Below are 19,042 nucleotides of genomic sequence, written 5' to 3'. Positions count from 1 at the left end.
GTTCTGTGCTCATGTTTGCATCTCTGTACCAGGCCCTCAGCTTTGGCCTTCCAAAACGTGTTATCAGGAGTGAGCTGCTCAGGCATGAGAGGACCATTTGAGAGAAACTCTAACTTCATTTCCATTCATTTTGGATTGTCTTCAGTCCAAAAATAAAGCCACATCCGAGCCATCTTAGATTACCCAAAAGCCCTGTCCTGTTCTAAAGAGACTGGGCTGTCTGTCATTTTATCCACAGGCTTGACTAGAACTTTATGGATTAAAAATAAATGTTTATCCACAACAGCACAGAAAATAATATGATAAAGTAGTAAAAGAAGTGAAAGCAATACAATAATTTAAGTAATTTACATTATTATGTATTTATTATTACATATGCATGTTTAACTGAAGCTGGTTCTTTTCACTCTGTTGTCTTTCTCATGCTCTGTTGTTCTCATCTCTAGATCTACAGTATATTGTACATTAACAACTAATGATAAATGAAGTTGTAACTAAAATTCATTGTGTTTTGAAAATGTACTGTTGCAATGAGTGTCTGCGATAGTCTTAAACACTATCACCAAAATTTGCTGGACAGCCTCTACAAACAATTCAGTTATTTGCACTGCATGCTGGGCATGTGTGTTATTAAGGCGCCTGCACAGTCTCATGTGACACAATTGACCTGAAAATAGTGGGGTAACTGGTTTCCATACACTGGCAATGCTCTGTACTCATCCAGATCAAACACACCTGCCCGTGGCCCCCGAGCTTCTGATGAGTCTGCGACACGTCTCCATCTGCACATCCAGTCCTCTCTTCATACTGCACATCTCCATGTACTCATGCAGGTGTCTGGTCATGTCGTTCTTGGCTGTGGCCAGCTCCAGCTGGAAAGAGAGGCAGAAGGAGCTTACAAACAGAAAGACACGAACAAAGACTGTTTAAATGAGGTTCTTAACTGCCCCTTACCTCGATCTGTCCGATAGTAGCCTGGTACTCCTGCTCTCTGTTTTTAAAGAGCGATTCAGTCTCATTTATCAGACTGCGCAGACTTCCATCCTGAAAGAACCACAGATATTATTCACTAAATGTCTCAAAGGTAATAGAGTCTGTGACTGACCCTTACAATTCAGTCATCACAGAAAAAAGACAAGAAATTCAAATTGTAAAAATTTAATGTAGTTTTACTTTAATGTGTGTTTGACATTAAAATAAACATAAAAATATCAGTGGAGACTCAAATTGGTTAATATAGATTGTAAAGCGAATATGAGTGTAAATCATTATGTAATGATGTAATTAATGTGATTATGTAATTGTATAGAAATAAAAATGATAATGACTAACTCTAGACTTCTAATAGCAATCAAAAACCAATACAGCCTGTGCATTTGTTTTTAAAAACAAGCTACAACATCAACAGCAGATAAATATTTCAGAAGCTGCTGTAGCTCACCTGCTCATGTGCCTCTACAGGGCAGTCAGCACAGGCTGCAGTACAGGCTGCATTGGTGGTGGCGGCAGCAGCGGAGGTGGTAATAACAGGGCTGTTAGCAAAGTCCTCCCACAGCAGCAGAGTCTCCTCAGTCTCCTCCCAGGCCAGACTGTCACAGTCATCGTCAAAGTCAAACGTCTCTCTCCTGGCAAGAGAGCAAAGATCTGAGCCACTCCTGAATCAAAGCAAGGCAGGCCAAAGAGCAAGGAAACGAAAAACCAGTCCAGCCTCCACATTCACAAAAGCTTCCACACAAACACACAGAATAACTCAGAGAGAGTTTTTCAAGTGCAGAAAAAAGAAAATATACATATACTTACTTTACTTTTAATGTAAGTTAAAGAAAATAGACGTCTTTTGTATCGTTTCTTTTGGCCCATTCATCATGAAATTTACAAAGAATTTATAGGACAACAGGCATTTCAAATTATATCAAAAACTGACAAACAGTTGGAGATATGAGGTTTTGTTCAAACAGTAGCAATATACATATATTTAAACATATATTAACAGAAATTTACACTGATTGTTATGACTTCGTTACAGCTACATCTTTTCAGACTCACAGAGCAGACTTGTCTTGTGACAGTGGAAGGACAGAAACATCCTTCCAGATCTGAAGTAAAAGTAGAAATTCATCTCCTCTCTCTCAAAAATGAAAGCTTTGAACACTGTTTATCTGACAGTGATAGGTTTGCTATTCTACCAGGTCCTGCACGGTTGTTAGGAGTGCGTTTAATCATTTTTTAATCACCTAGAATTGAAAAACTTGTCTTTTCACTCATTTTCCTCTCACTATAGAAGAGGATTTTATATTATTTTCTATTAAATGTATGTTTTCTGCTTTTGTTCTGCCACTGTAAAACAAATAATTTGTTTTTGTTGTAATGGCGGTTTTGAATGGAAACGGAATGAAAGCGTGGTCTATGATTTATGCAATTTATAAGCAAAAAACGGATTCAGGGAGTGTCAGGTGACTGACCACTAGGTGGCAACATACCATCAGAACACATTTACTGTCTGGGGGGGGAAACAAACAAACCAGTTCACTGCTTCTGCAGGAGTGCCTGCCAAATATACTTAACAAAAACCTCAATGCAACACTTTAGATTCTGCTCCCAGTTTACAGCAGTTTGATCCAGGATTTTGCATTGCCCTGCTACTGGCAAATCACGGCTCCACCCTGATACTAATGTGGGAATTCTATTTCACAACCCACCCATATTTAGCTGGGTTATATTTTTGTTCAGTATACATTGAACAGAGATACTGCAAAAGGTGACTATGTACAAACCAAGCTGGACCAGATAATGTTAAAGCAACAGTTCAGCTAAAGATCTGATATACACAGTTTTGGTCTTAACACAAGATACAGCCAGTCTGACTGCCACTACAAGCACTGTGACCACTACATGCCCAAATCATTAGAGTGTTGAATATTTTAATAATCTTAATTAAGATTGTCGTTTCGACACTGTATGACACACCATTATGTATAAAAATGGACAAAAGTTCAGAATTCAGAATGCCCACTACTCCTCTTTTTAGCTCTGTGACGATTTTTACAGCCATACAGCATCAAAAACGTAAGTCTAAATGAGAATACTTAGCAACTAAACACAGTTTAGGACAAGCGCACAATTATTTAGCCTTGCAGTTTGTATGATGATAACTGGTGGCTATAAGCTCCCATTACCTGACAGCTATATTAGCCTCGTAGCTTCAGTACAAAACTAATGAAGCGAACTTTCGACACCAAACATGTCTTGTTAAGGAGGAAAACTGCGTAAATCAGATTTTTGGCTGAACTCTCTCTTTAAGGTGAAGTTAGAGTCAGAATGGTGCTGTAAGCCGCTGGCAGTCACTCACAGCTGGTTGAGCATGCGCTTCATCTCGTCAGTGATGTTCAGAGATCCAGCCACTTCCTTTTCACAGTCGCCGCTATCCGCCTCCATCTCCACACTGTCCTCTTCACACACACCCTTACACTCTCTCTTCTTACATGCCGCAGACACCTTCAAAACATGAACATAAACACACACACACACACCCACACACACCTCAATTACCATTTCATGTCAGCAGAGGAAGGCCAGTGACAATGTGTACCTTCAGGGTCACTTCAGCATCAAATAACAGTAAAAATGTGACTCAATCTGTGTAGCCATAAATAGAGAGCATTACTGTCCTTTATGTTTTTTATTCCTGGTATAGGTGAAAAAAAGCCTGTTAGCAAATTAGTCTGAGATTACATGGCCATGTTGCTGCCTAGCCAGACCTTCTACACAACTAATTAAATTTAGATAAGTAGCACCATAACAGAGAGCTCAAAATAAGCCCTGCATCGATTAACACAATACACCCAAACATATAACTGGTTTATACTGATTATGTTTAATTCTATGAATCATTTCAGAGGAAACGCTTTTTCAGATTGTACTGTTCAGTTGTCAGTACATACAATCCATATATGTAAATTAAACTGCAAAACATTCTGCTTCAATCTTTGTGTGGTCATGAAAAAAAAACAAAAAACAACAACAACAACAACAACAACAACAACAACAACAACAACAACAACACCCATACATATACATATATAGTACCTCCAAGAAGTATTCAATCCCCTGCAAATTTTGCAGGTTTACACATTTGGAGTTAACTTAGCACTGTGAGATGTGGACTGTAGATGGACCTGGACATGTGAGATGCACTGCAGCAAAAAAGAATGTTATTCCTGTTTATTAATTTTTACAAATTTTGCAAAGTTTACCAGATGGTCAATTATTATTCAACCCACTCAAACCACTAGAATTCTGTTTGGTTCCCTCAAGTATTAAGAAGTGACTGAGGTATTAAGAACAATGAGCTTCACATGCTTGGATTAATTATCTGGTTTTTCCTGCCTTTTCTGTATATAAAATCCCCTCCCCAATCAAGTGAACAGCACTCATACATGGTCAACATGGGAAAGACTAAGGAGCATTCCAAGGCCATCAGAGAGAAAATTGTGGAGGGTCACAAGGCTGGCAAGGGGGACAACACCATTGAGAGCATCATCCAGAAGTGGAAGGCTTATGGAACTACTGTTTACCTTCCACGGCCTGCACAGCCTCTCAAAGTTTTCCCCCGTGCCGAGGCCAGGCTTGTTTGAATGGTGAAGACTGACCCAAGGACAACAGGGAAGGAGCTCCAGGAAGATCTCATGACGGTGGGGACACTGGTTTCAATAAATACGATAAATAATATACTCCACCGCACTTGGAGGACTCTGAGGCAGACTGGTTCAAGGTTCTCTGATCTGATGACACCATGATCAAGGTCTTTGGTGCCAACCACCCCCGGGGCGTTTGGCGAGATGATGACACTGCATACAACCTCAAGAATACCGACCCTACAGTCAAGCACGGTGGTGGCAGCATCATGCTTCTCAGCCAAGGGGCCTGGCCATCTGGTCCGCATCCATGGGTAGATGGACAGCACAGCCTACCTGGAGATTATGGCCAAAAACCTCTGCTCCTCCATCAAGGATCTTAAGATGGATCATCATTTCATCTTCCAACAGGACAACAGCCTCAAGCACGTGGCCAAAAAAACCAAGGCCTGGTTTAAGAGGGAAAACATCAAGGTGTTGCAGTGACCTAGTCAGTCTCCTGACCTTAACCCAACTGAAAACTTGTGGAAGGCGCTCAAGATCAATGTCCACAAGAGATGCCCAAAGAACCTAGACAACTTGGAGAAGATCTGCATGGAGGAGTGGGTTTACTCGGGATTCCTCCAGAGACCTGCGCCGGCCTGATCAGGTCTTATGAAAAACGATTAATAGCTGCAAACAAGGGTTATTCCACAAAATATTAAACCTCAGAGTTGAATAATAATTTATCCTAATTTTCATTTTTAAAATTTATTACAATTTAATTGAGCAACTTATATTTTTGTTTGCAATATTTAGGCATCTGTTAATAAATGCTACTCTTGTTCAAAGTTTGAAGGCTCTAACTTATTTGCAACTTGTTGAATTAGCAAAATCAGCAGGGGGTTGAATACACTACCTGGAGGCACAGTATATATATATATATATATATATATATATATATATATATATATATATATATATATATATATATATATATATATATATATATATATATATATCCCCACCAGAAGTAATTTAGCTCCACGCATTCAGGCTAAAGTGTGTTTCTGCCCAGACTGCTTTTTGTATAATGCAGAATTCAGGGCACAGAATTGGAGCAGAATCATTAACATACTTTAATAACATATATTAACATACAAACTGCTTAATTCTAAGGGATAAAGAGAGGTTAGAAAACAGTTGTGCAAATATTAATTATGACTTCTTATTTGGGCACATGAAAACACAGTGTGGAAAAAAAACATAAAATACAAGAGAAATGTAGGTATGGGCTTTTTAATAATATAAAATAACAATAAAATATACTGTAGCCAACCAAATGCAAATGCATACAGCAGCCTTACCGCTTTCTGCTCTAGAGGCACTCTGGAGGGACTGACGTGAAACATTTTGCTCATGTCCTCAGAGTTCCTCTGCTGGGCCACGTCACACAACTTGGCTGTGATGTCTATACGTCTGCAAATGTCCATGTCCACCTTCATGGCTTTTTCATGGATTTTAGAGTCCAAATCTGACATTTGCTGTATGGAGTGGTAATGAAAAACGACAGTTTCAAATCACAAAACTACAATCAACCAGTTAGTCATTATCAACCAAAGGTGACCTCTCAGTGGTTTGATACAGTCATGATTATTTAGTAAATGTAAAATGTCACCAGAACTTGATCCATGTTGATTTGATACAATCCAAAAACATTTTAAAATGAATGTTGAATCACCACCTTCAGATCAATGCATCGTAATTTCAACACCCCTGTAGAAATACAGTAAAGTGTGCCAAACACACTGCAGAACATAAAACCCAAACCAGATTTCTAAACACAAAATGTGCAGGTCTCATCTCCACAGCACTTATTGCAAAAACACGGTTTTAAACAGTGCTGGTGTGAAGTAGACCAAGACAGCAGTAGAATAGAAGATGAAGAACAAGAAGATTGTCTGTTTGGGCAGAAGCTGAGACAGACTTTAGTTCCTTGGCCAAGAACACAGTGAGGTATTTTACACTTCACTGCCAGTCAACAGTGTGTGATATACTTCTCCACTGCTCCACTAGAGGATAGGGTGAGAAATCAGTGAGTGCCAAGAAACGGCTCTGCTGCGAGCATCATGTATTTGCAATCAACTCAATAAATAGTGAGAAATTCAAGTTCATCCTTTCAGTGCAGCAAAAACACTTTACATTTTAGTGTCCTTCGCAAAAATACAAATGGTCAGTAGAGCAATATGCCAAATTACACTGTTCTGAGCACCAGTCAGTCATCATCTGAGTCACCAGTACTTAAAGAACAATGACTGCATGTTTCCTTACAAAGTGAGCACAATTAGTCCTGTTTAATTGGATGCAGCGCAGCGCAGTGTGAGAGTGCTTTGTTTTCAAGTTTTTCTGTATTACTGTAATAAAGATTACGTGGATGACATTCCAGGGATACACAGTCAGATCAGTTCATTTTGGCTGATCTGTGTTGCAATTTTAAGACAGCAATAACAGTAGCCAGGTAAGTGCACTCATTGTGCAATCGTGCAGGAACTCTGTGTGTTAAATAGCCAATCACTTCTTACTTTAAATGTACCACTTTATTTGATTCATGTTGTTCAAAGCTACACTGTGTGAGTTTTGGGGATTTTGGAGACGTCGTTGAAAATGCGTAACTGAATTCGAACTGCGGAAAAACATTTTGTTACATTGTGTGTTGTTAGACGCCTTTTCAGAGTGGATGGATCTGCTGTGATGACTGCGAGAGTGTTAGTATGAGAACTACAAACAGATTCAAAGAGATCTACTGAAGTCATTATATCGTTATCAGTATAATGAACATTAAATGTGACATGACATGAACATCGAGCTGGACCTTCTTTTTGAGGCTGTGCATATTGCGTTAATACATAATGATGTGTATCATGGTCTTAAAAAAATCTGACCCAAGGCATCTGAGTTTTAAATTATTATCTCCAGGCAGTATATTTCATTTTACTAAAACCACATACATACACATAGTGCAGCTCTTAAAAAGACAAAAGGTTTTTTCATTTGCAAGTGTAAATTGCCAGTTCAGCCATTTAAAGAGCAAATAATGTTATTTATATTGCAACTTCGGCCAAGTTGCTGTATTGACTGTATTGATACCAATATATCAGTCGGGTCCTCATGCTAAATAACTCACTTCAGAAACCATAATCAAGTCATAGGTTGCACTTGATTATGTCTGTGCAAGAAATGAGCTTTCACAATGTCATAGGCTCAAAGTCTATCAAGACTAATGCTCATAATTAAAGCAGTGAGAGCAGACGCAGGACCTAAGAGCAGGTGCTGCTGTGTTAAGCTCCATAAAGAGCAGGGAAGGACAGTGACCTGCATTCAACAGGAGTCACTGTAGTTCTTTGACTATGCATGGCAGCACTGTGAGCATATGCATTCCGGACCATAAAACATGGAGCGGCTCACAGCAGTGGTTTATGGCCATGGCAGTGTGAGGAGCCAAGTCTGCTGAACATTAGGGAACAATGAGCATCTGTGCAGAGCCACAGGACCAAGCGATCTACAGCTTGTTTATCTACAGCTGTGGTCTTCTAGCAAGGCAGCTGCCAAAGGTATTTGCTTAAAAGTTCAGATTAATTTGCTTAAGAGACCCAGTGCTAATTGACAGCAATTAAGATAAGAGTATCTTTGTGTGATAAAGGCAAATGATGTTCTCTTTTTTGCAGTATATGACTCTCCTCTGTGCACATTTTGTGTTTGTGGATTATTCAGGACAAAGGATTTGAAATTTCTTTGTTGACCATTCAAATAAACATCATGACTCACTAGAACGCTCAACAACAGCAAGGACATTAAACACAGCTAAGAGCACTTGGTTTCACAATTTGAACTTATGCTCCAAATGCAGCAAATAACTAAGAATACTCACATCAGTCATGAGGCTCTTAAAAACGACCAGTTCTGTTTTAAGGCGTTCCACTTTCTCTGTTAACTCTCCTTGTATGGCCTCAGACTCTTGGGCGCTCTGTGGGGGAAGCAGAAGAAAAGCAGCAAGTTAAAATGTGTACATGAACAAGACAACAACACGTTGACCAAGGAACCACTATAAACCGTTACTCTGACCTACCATGCACAAAAAGTCAGTTTTCTACTGTAGACTGAAATGATCTTTTGAATTCAGTTCAGGCTCAAATGTGTTCATTCATTCTCACATTAATAAAATATATTACACCTCAATTTATTAGCTTTTTTGTCAAGAATGTTGTATATATGTAATATTTTTACATGGAAATGATGTATTTTGAATTAATTATGCAAGTCTAAATCAATTAAACTCATGCAACACTTAAAGTGTAGGAATGTTAGGGACAGCTGTACGTGACAGTTTGAGCACTGCTGGTCAGATTATATGTTTTCTTGATTTTCTAAGTGAAAATAAGTTAACACATTCTCTATACTACTCTCTCCAAAATGGCAACATTACAGGAGAAAGCCCCTGGTCCATCATTACATTTGACACAGTGTAAAGGACAGCTGCTTAAATGATGCACAAAATAGAAATTAGAAAAAATGGGGATGCATGTTTTTTGTGGGCAAAGATGTTTTTCAATATGTCAAGTTCAGCAAATAAACAGTAATATTGCATTAAATTGTGGGTTTTCTGTAGAGGATGTCATCTTATTTTCACCATCAACAAGTAATTGAATTATAAATATATACATATTCATTCATAAATATTCATTTTATATATCAATGTGAACCAGTCACTACTAAATTCTAGCATATGACTGTATATTTCAACGTTTACCTAGATTTTGTAAATGTTTTTAGATGTGAAACACCTCACCCACCTTTCACATTTAGCAGGCTGAAGATTCTCCACAAGGGGGGGCTATTTGCACTTAGTGATGGTTTTCAATAACAGTGTTAGCTTGGGAATAATGCTAATCCCTTTTGTGTGATGTCACCACTCATCAGCCCCTTTCAGATATTTAAACCACTTTCTGGGCAACATACTTTCAATTTGTGCTTTTTAAGAAAGATTGGCCAACTGCCACATCATTCTTTAAAAAAACTGCTCTTCATACAAAAGAAGGCAATAATGAACATGAAGCTACAAGTAGGAAAATATACCCAAAGTTTTGGAAAACAACTGAACAATAAACACATTTTTCGTAGGTTTTGTTAAACTTAATTGAAACACCGGTCAAAATTTCAAGAGAGTGTAAAGAGTCTTCAAATATTTGACAGGCAGTGAAAGTTCTAAGTGATTTTTTTTTTCGCAGAATGACCCTCAGAAGAAGAGAAGAAGAATATAATACAGCTATAAAGACTCCTAACATCAGCATATCAAAAAAGAAGACATGGTTAAAAATGGCTCAATCATAGTCAAAGTCAAAAATAATTCATTTGCAACTCCATTTATTGAACCTAGACCCCAGTAATGAACCTGGACAGTCATGAGCATAAGATGGAAGAGTTGGGTGGCGGTGCTGAACTCTTACTTCTTGTAAAGTCTCCACCATGGACTCCATTTGCTGGCGCTTGGACACCTCCTCCTCCCATCTGGAACACAGTGCACACACATCTGGTCAATAGATCCCACGTGCAGACAAACCACAAGTAATCTACGCTGAAAGAAATGTGCATGTCATGCAACTGACATGATTCAAATGTGTCAAACAGTTGCACATAAAATGTGTTCCATCACAATTCTTGCTGAAATAAGCACATTTAAAACAGCACTAATGTTGATATTTTAACATTAAAAAAAAATATATCTGAAATATGTGGAACTACTTGACACTTCTGAATCAAATAAAATCAAAGCTTCAATTTTTTTTATTGTAGATCAAGCTGATGTACACAAAGATGCACCAATAAGGACAAATACATCTCTTATAGCTGTTGACGTAAAGCATTTAAGTAATTAATGTAGGTCAAGACGAACAGAATGACTCCGTATCCAAAATGTGCAAAGGTGCTGAATATACGAGCTATAAATTCTTCCATTATTTAAAGCATTCAAAGCAGAGGTGGGGACTCAAGTTCTTGTCCCTAATACGTCTAAAAGTGCCACTATAAGTGCTACTATGCTTCCTTACGATTGCTATGGTGATGACAGCGCGCAACAGAGTATGCGTGCAAAGCCTTAAAAGTGGGACATCTGATGCAGCTCCACTAAAGAGGTTCATTGAGACACTGCTCTTTGTTTAGTGTTGTCATGCTGGGTGTCATGCATCAATGCTATAGCTGTGCCCCATGGTTTGTTGCTTGGAGATTCATGCTAGGTCGTTGGTGGACTTTGCCACAGCGTTAGACCGTCTCTCTGAGCTGAGTCACTGAGGTATGGATATCACAGCATTCCCTAATTTATTAGAGCATCAGTCACGTTACGGTCACTCACCCTAATTTCATAGACTGTGATCAGCAAAAGTTAATCAATAGCAGGGGCGCATAAATGTATTAGGACAAAAATCTGAAGTGAATGGATTTTATAATGCTTGGCTTGACTATAATTGACTATATTAATATTCATATTACATCATCCCTGTTTTTTGATTTTTTTTGTCAATGTGTGTTAAAATATCATGATGGATGAAGCAACAGAAAGTCACTCTAGAACTTTTTTCCCCCTTCTCTAGTAGTGTAAGACACCGTCAATGACTGCCACACAAACAAACCCAAGCACAGTAAACAGTTCATTCAAAGCACATGTGGGAAAAAGTACAGAGAAACTGTTCTTAAGTGAATTAAAAGTGGAATATGGAGAACATGAATATGGAGCCTAAAGGATACTCGAGTCACAATTAAATAAAAAAAAAAAAAACCAAAAAAAAAACCCATAAATAATTTTTTTCCCCTGACAAATTAGCACGATTTTGGGCATTTTATATTTGCATGGATGCTTTAGGGCGGCGCGGTGGTGCAGGGGCCTGTGTGAGCTTCCTCTGGCTGCTCTGGTTTCCTCCCACAGTCCAAAGATTGCAGTCAGGCCAATTGGATACACTAAATTGAGTGAGTGAGTGAGCGAGTGAGTGAGCGAGTGAGTGAGTGAGCGAGCGAGTTTATGTCTGCATGCCCTGCGATGGACTGCCGATCTGTCCAGGGCGTTTCCTGCCTTCCGCCTGTTGATGGCGTTCCTGCTCCCCCCACAGCCCAGAAGCATAAGTGGCTTAAAATGTGTGTGAAAGCGTTAATTAAAAAAAAAAAAAAAAAGAAAGAAAAAGAAAAAAAAAATCTTCTGTTTTTTGAGATCAGTACTCAAAATTTTTAAGCTCTCAATGAAAATGTAAGGAGTGAAAAGTATTTTTTTGATCTCTTGGAAATGACTAAGCAAACATAAGAAGTGCAATAAGAAGTATTTTTCTGCTTGGAATAAAAGACTCAATTTATGATGAAAGTTTTCTAATCAAATCAATGTGAAGTCAGAGATTTACACCTCCTCTTTACAGCTATAAAGACTTAAAATACACAGAATTTTATCTTAACAGGTGTTGAGACGGGAAGCTTTTTCCTTATTAGGGAGCATTTCCTTGCCTGCTGCAGCAGGTTTGCGGGCCTCCCAGTCAAAAGCTGTCCCCTGTCACGTCTTGTGGTCATTTTAAATGTGAGCCCTCTAGCGCCAGGATGCCTATCATTCCTCTCATAGTCCAGGGATTACACACTGTTACCATTTGTCTTAAGCAGCCAGAATGCACTGCAGCACACCTTGTGAAAGTTTGTGAAAGAAAGTGCTGACTCAACCAAACAAGAACCAGACATGGTCATCTGGTCAGCAGACAAATCTCATAAAGAGCCTAACGTCAGAAGAGCATAAATATAAGACTCTAATATAAGAGGGATGCAGTGGGTAGAATTACATGTTGATTCCGTCTGCTTCTGTAAAGTCATCTGCCAATTTCCACGCTCAGTAAACCGTAACATGAGAAGTAAATAATGAGAAAATTCCTTTGAGATCTGTGAACATTAGGCACTCAAGCCTCTTCAATCTGTGACCGTTTTGGCTTTTCTCAGAGCGAAGGCAGGCCTGATCTTCTTCCTGTGAGCTTGAATGAACCGCAGAGAGGGTGAAGAACCTCTCAGAGCTATGCAGATATGCAGTCCTCCCTTACACACGAAGATCACAGATTGGCTAATTCTTCCAGCCAAACGTCAGCTTAGCAATGGCCTCGAAGGCTCCAACATCCATTTGCAGATCTGCAGAGCCAGCAGCAGTTCTAGACATGCCGTTTCAGAGCTTGCTCTGGTTTTAGCTATGCACTCCGCAGCAGAGAGGGTTAAGGTTACTTGGGCTTCATGCATGTAGTTAAATTTATGAGTTAGCCAGCTAAGCCCAGCTGTTTCAATTGAATTAATAACAGCAGTTTTTAATTTGGCTCATGATGGCTTATTATGATGAAAACACAAGCTTGAAATACAAAGCAATAAACCATTAATAAATTCTTAAACATCTAGCTATTTATTGTTCACGTTCATCATCTCCATCACTGTGTAAGTCAGAGACCACTATTCATTTATTTAATTTGCAGTCTTAATGGCTATTAAGTCTAAATTATTCAGTTTTTTCAGGAGTATTTCTGAGGGGATTATACATAAATAAGCCACTTGCATCAGGGAGATGAAATCCACTTACAACATTAATCTACATTTTTGTACCTTATACTTTGATTATATAAACTACACAAAATGTTCTGCTTTTTATTCATTTTTACAGAATTTAGTCACCCTATAAAATAAAATGTGCATCTGTGGATATGAAAATATACAATTCCCATACTGCTGAATCCTTAATTCTGATCCTAATGTTAACCAGGGCTGCTGTAGCATGCTGAATTAGATGAGGACAGACAGCAACTCAGTGGCATTGGGTCACTGAGACAGACGAATCCATGAAAGCAGCACTGACATGGGCAAATGTGTGGACGAGCCATGTGTGTAGACTGGACAGGTTAGATAGCAGTGGGTCAGACAATAGCATGACAAACTAAGACACGCAGAGTGATGAGCTCCAGAGCAGCTGACTAGACATTGACCCAAGGGCACGAGAAACTGACTCCCTCTCCTGACCTTCTAGATGCAGTCCAGCACAGCCATTCTGCAGACAGACTTTCATTCTGGCCTATTGGAAACGATACAAAAACTGACCGACTGAAAAGGGGCTGATTTTTTTTACTCCACCTTTTGTAAAGTTATGACGACTCACAATACTTGGAAATAATAAAAAAAAAAATTTAATCATACAATTCATGAAATATGCATCTATGTATTTGCATGGCATGTTAGGTATTTCATCAATGAGTATTTTCCAACACCAAACAATTCAACTAATTTGGTCTAGTGTATCCAAACAGTATGAATGGGATTAGTTGTCAGTCCAGTCTGTTACACTGAATTATTGTGAAAAGGTCTGAGTTCACTATTTTCTAAAGCATCATTGTCAGTCAATAACACTGAGAGAAAGATAATCCTCTTCTAAGGCAAAATACTCCCCCAAACCCCCATTGTCCTCTTCACTACAACCATAAAGAACGGTTAAAAGGAAAAAGAACAAAGCAAGACAAATGTGAGAAAACTCACCGTACACCCTGCAAAAGCAGAATGCTCCTCCCTTGAGTAACAGAGATGACTTAACTTTCTCACACCCATACTTTTCTCTGCTCAGTCTATCCTCCTAAACCCTAAGGGCCTGTGTATAAGGGCCCCCACTCCAATTCCTTACTCTCCTAACTACATAATGCACATATTAGTTTCAAAGCAGTTACTGAATAATTCACAGTAGATACATACAGTAAGTCTTAAGATTAATAACTGAATAATCAGTCTAGGATTCAGGAGATTAAGAGAACAATAAAGCATAAACTAATAACTTTCACTTAAAATCTATGGTCCAGGTGTTCTTTTGACTCTGAGATTAGCTATGGAAAAGTTCCATGTTCTGCATCAAGACTTACACAGAACGGCAGTTTCTGATGGACATCACTAATCATCATACTTAACCACTGAGCCAGAGATAATCCTCTGTTTCCAACAAGAAGTCTAATCCAACCTGAGTCAAAACAGTCTGTAACCTACAGCACAGATCAAAGCTGATTCAAGGATAAAGACAATGATGAAAAATGTGTTTAAATCAGTGGTTTTGGTCAGCTTTAAATGATCAGCTTATCAAAAGGCATATAAATGACACGGGTATAATTCATTTTTACAAAACGTCTCATAAACGGTACAAATGTATAGGAACAAAAAAAAAAAAGAAAATTGACCTTTTTCACCCTGTTAGTTCATTTCCCTGGTCATTTTCAACCCCTTACATGCCAGGCCCAAAGTTTTATTACACACTTCTATAAGCTAAGAATAGCTCAACCAGTTTGCATTGAAATCCCTGTAGTTACTGAGTAATAAGCCTTAATATGTAATAATTGGAATTTTAATGGGTTAAGCACAATCATATCATACCATTTAAAAGAGAAAATTATTCGATTTCCCTAAAATCTTAAGTAATGACTTTGGCTGACCTCTACAAAGTCTTATTCGTTTCGATTACATTACTGTGCACGGTGTAAAATACTATTAAGGCCACAGTGTAAAATACTATTAAGGCCACAGTGTAAAATACTATTAAGGCCACGGTGTAAAATACTAACTGACGTTGTGCGGTCATTGCATAATTGCAGTCATGCTTGTGTTGGTCTAAGCTGATTTTCTCCGACAGATATGAAATGTTTTGGAAATTCCCCATTATCATGTGTCCTGTAGCAAACAAAATGTTCCAATGTCAATATATTCTGCCATCTGGAGATTTATCCTCTGAACATCCCTGGATCCAGGTCGTTAAGGAGCTGAAACGGGACTATTGTTACAGGCTAGCTACCACTGCTGTGCACAAAAATGACATCATGAGTCAACCTCACCAAAATACAACAAACAAACCAGGAAGCGTTGTCAAATATGTCAGAGATTAAGATTAAGACGCTGGTGGGGACTTAGTTTTAGGCTGCAGCTGGAGTAACTGATTCATACAGTGCCTTACAAAAGCATTAATCCCCTTAAATCTTTGTGTGGTGTTGATGTGTTTGCTGCTCAGTGGTCTGGTGGGCCCACTGCATTATTGTTTTTTTTTTTCCAATCAATACAGTCGTAAAAATTTATGAAAAAATACAAGACGTTTAAAATATCACAAGGGGGCAGCACAGGGTTCTCCTTTAGCAGACATAGCCAGTCAGCAGCCTGACCATGTAGTACCATGTAGTCCACACACACACCCACACACTAACAGCAGGCCATGTAGGAGGAGAATAGAGTATAAATAATAATAAAGGACACTGCACACTTTTATTCCCCGCAGGTTCACCCCAACACCACATGTGTAATATAAATTTGCTCTTCAGAGAAAATAAGCAAAGACCAAGAAATCTGAGGTTGATGTTAATGTTAATGTTGTAAATTATGTAAAGGTTAATGTTAATGTTAAATTCAATGGCTGAGACTGGAGTAAAGTTGCTCAACAATACCTAGAGCACTGCATAAAACTGGCCTGTATGGAAGGGCAGCTAGAAAGATGCTAATACTGATGAAAAACTACAAATCAAAAGCTTGTGCCTATTCCTCAAAAAACACCATCCCAGCAGTGAAGTAGGGGGGTGGCAGCATCATGTTGTGAGGATGCTTTTCCTCAGCAGGGACAGGGCTTCTTAAATCTGAAGGATGGATGGATGATGCAAAATACAGTGGAATACTGCAGACAACCTGCTTCAATCTGCCATGAGGAATAGAAGAAAATCTCTCCCAAACAGTGTGCAAGGCTGGTAGAAACTTTCCCCAGCAGACTGAAAGCTGGACCTGGAACAATGTGTGTAAGAGTCGCTTGTAATCCAGACAAATCCAATAATAAAGTCAGATAATTTTGCAAGGCGCTCTATAACAGTGTTTAAGCTTAATAGCCGACTTAATTTTATTGCATAGGAGTGTCACCTTGCTTATATGTATGTGGGGAGCATTATACATACTTGAGGCGGTTAGGAGGTGAACATAGGATGAAACATATCAGCACAAACATTTTACTACAGGACACAACAGCAATGACTTTTCAAAAATGGCATTAATTTCGGCCATAAACAAAACTAGCTCAGACCTAGAGCTCCCACAAAAAAGCACACAACTAGGGGTCTACACTATTGTCATCTCCCCCTCCCACCACGTCTATCTACCAACAAAGACATTCTGCTGCCTCAGAGACTCTCCTCGATATCTTCTTTCACTCTGAAATATGTCATGATACAGAAAGACTTGAGATCCATGTTGACTTTAAAGCCAATGTATACAAAAACAACATTCATTCATATTTGATCTTTCTATTGGTTCATGAAAGGTACACACAATGTAAAGGGCAGCTTACAAATGATCAAATCAAAGCATATTAAAAAAACAAAGGTTTTAAAAACAATGTTTAAAAATACTCTGGCTTAAATAAGTACAAAGCTGGCTGCCTGAGAAATCATTTTAACTTCTTTTAACTTCCGTGCTCATATGACATGACCGTGAGCCTGGTTTGTGGTTAAACAGAGCATTATGGATAGCACAACAAACTCTGTCTGCTAGTGGTTTATGTAATCGAGCTAGACTAATTGTGAGATGAGGAACTTGCACCGGATTTACTATAAAACATAATGTGTGTGTTCAGTGGCTCTAAAGCAGGGCAGAACACATGATATATGTGGAATTCTCTAAATCTCATCACATGCTTCTAGCTTTCTGACTCACAAAGAAATGAAGGAGGAACAGAAAGTTGATAAGACAATTCATTCTCACAGCTTTGCATATGATTCCCGCCACACAGTGCTGAAATTCAGGATCACAATGTGTTATTTTAAAGGTATGCCTTACAAACATATTATGGCTTGTTTTGCTTGGACCATGTCCTGTTTTCTTCATGTAAAGGGCCCATATAGTCAAAGATGGAATTTCCCTTGCTTTACTTTTAAATAAAGGTGTTTCGGTTAATGTGTAAATATTGTTAACATTTCAAAACATACCATTCACTACTCAGTCCATATAATCCATATGAATAATACAGGCCAAGCTGCAAAAAAGCCATTTTTCTATGAAAGAAAACACTCATTTACATATACACTATATTCCAAAAGTATTCACTCACCCATCCAAATCATTGAATTCAGGTGTTCCAATCACTTCCATGGCCACAGGTGTATAAAACCAAGCACCTAGGCCTGCAGACTGCTTCTATAAACATTAGTGAAAGAAAGAGTTGCTCTCAGGAGCTCAGTGAATTCCAGCGTGGCATCGTGATAGGATGCCACCTGTGCTACAAGTCCAGTCGTGAAATTTCCTCACTACTAAATATTCCACAGCCAACTGTCAGTGGTATTATAACAAAGTGGAAGTAATTATGATCGACAACAACTCCGCCACGTAGTGGTCAGCCACATAAAATGACAGAGCGGGGTCAGCGGATGCTGAGGCACATAGCGCGCAGAGGTCGCCAACTTTCTGCAGAGTCAATCACTACAGACCTCCAAACTTCCTGTGGCCTTCAGATTAGTCCAAGAATAGTGTAGAGAGCTTCATGGAATGGGTTTCCATGGCCAAGCAGCTGCATCCAAGCCTTACACCACAAAGTGCAATGCAAAGCGTCGAATGTAGAGGTGTAAAGCGCCACCACTGGACTCTAGAGCAGTGGAGACGTGTTCTCTGGAGTGATGATTCACGCTTCTCCTTCTGGCAATCTGATGCACGAGTCTGGATTTGGCAGTTGCCAGAAGAACGGTACTTGTCTGACTGCATTGTACTAAGTGTGAAATTTGGTGGAGGGTTGTTTTTCAGGAGTTGGGCTTGGCCTCTTAATTCCAGTGAAAGAAACTCTTAATGCTTGAGCACCAAGAGATTTTGGACAATTTCATGCTCCCAACTTTGTGGGAATAGTTTGGGGATGGTCTCTTCCTGTTCCAACATGACTGCGCAACAGAACAAGAAATTGACTGGCCTGCACAGAGTCCTGACCTCAACCCGATAGAACACCTTTGGGATGAATTAGAGCGGAGACTGCGAGCCAGGCCTTCTCTTCCAACATCAGTGTCTGACCTCACAAATGCGCTTCTGGAAGAATGGTCAAAAATTCTCATGAACACTTTCATAAACCTTGCAGAAAGCCTTCCCAGAAGAGTTGAAGATGTTATAGCGGCTGTTACAGAGCAGATGACATACACTGGAGTTAGGACAGGTGGCACTTTCAAATGGTGTAAAATAAATAAATAAATAAACAAAAATTTCCATTAGTGCCACCAAGACTACGGATTTAGTGGTCTTGATTCATCTAACAGTGTCTCTAAAACTACAATTCAATATCATGTGACCCAGACACCAGTAGCCCGGTATAGAGGACACATAACTCAGAAGTAGGTACAGTTTAAACA

The 19,042-nt window shown here is 39.0% G+C and overlaps 1 protein-coding gene across 1 annotated transcript in view; it reads right to left on the bottom strand.

Annotated features, from left to right (window-relative positions):
• iffo2a (intermediate filament family orphan 2a) overlaps positions 1–19,042 on the bottom strand; it is a 34,008-nt gene that overhangs the window by 2,802 nt on the left and 12,164 nt on the right. Inside the window, exons 2-8 of the mRNA XM_017709897.2 lie at positions 10,118–10,178; positions 8,542–8,637; positions 5,981–6,157; positions 3,350–3,495; positions 1,442–1,625; positions 955–1,044; positions 736–872 (exon numbers count right to left, since the gene is read on the bottom strand). Of these exons, the coding sequence (XP_017565386.2) occupies positions 736–872; positions 955–1,044; positions 1,442–1,625; positions 3,350–3,495; positions 5,981–6,157; positions 8,542–8,637; positions 10,118–10,178 (891 nt within the window). The remainder of the gene's footprint in view (positions 1–735; positions 873–954; positions 1,045–1,441; positions 1,626–3,349; positions 3,496–5,980; positions 6,158–8,541; positions 8,638–10,117; positions 10,179–19,042) is intronic.

This window comes from Pygocentrus nattereri, chromosome 9, assembly GCF_015220715.1.
Source record: "Pygocentrus nattereri isolate fPygNat1 chromosome 9, fPygNat1.pri, whole genome shotgun sequence".
Taxonomy (NCBI): Eukaryota; Metazoa; Chordata; class Actinopteri; order Characiformes; family Serrasalmidae; genus Pygocentrus; species Pygocentrus nattereri.
Note: the sequence above shows the minus strand (reverse complement) of the source record. Positions and strands in the feature narration are given on the sequence as shown.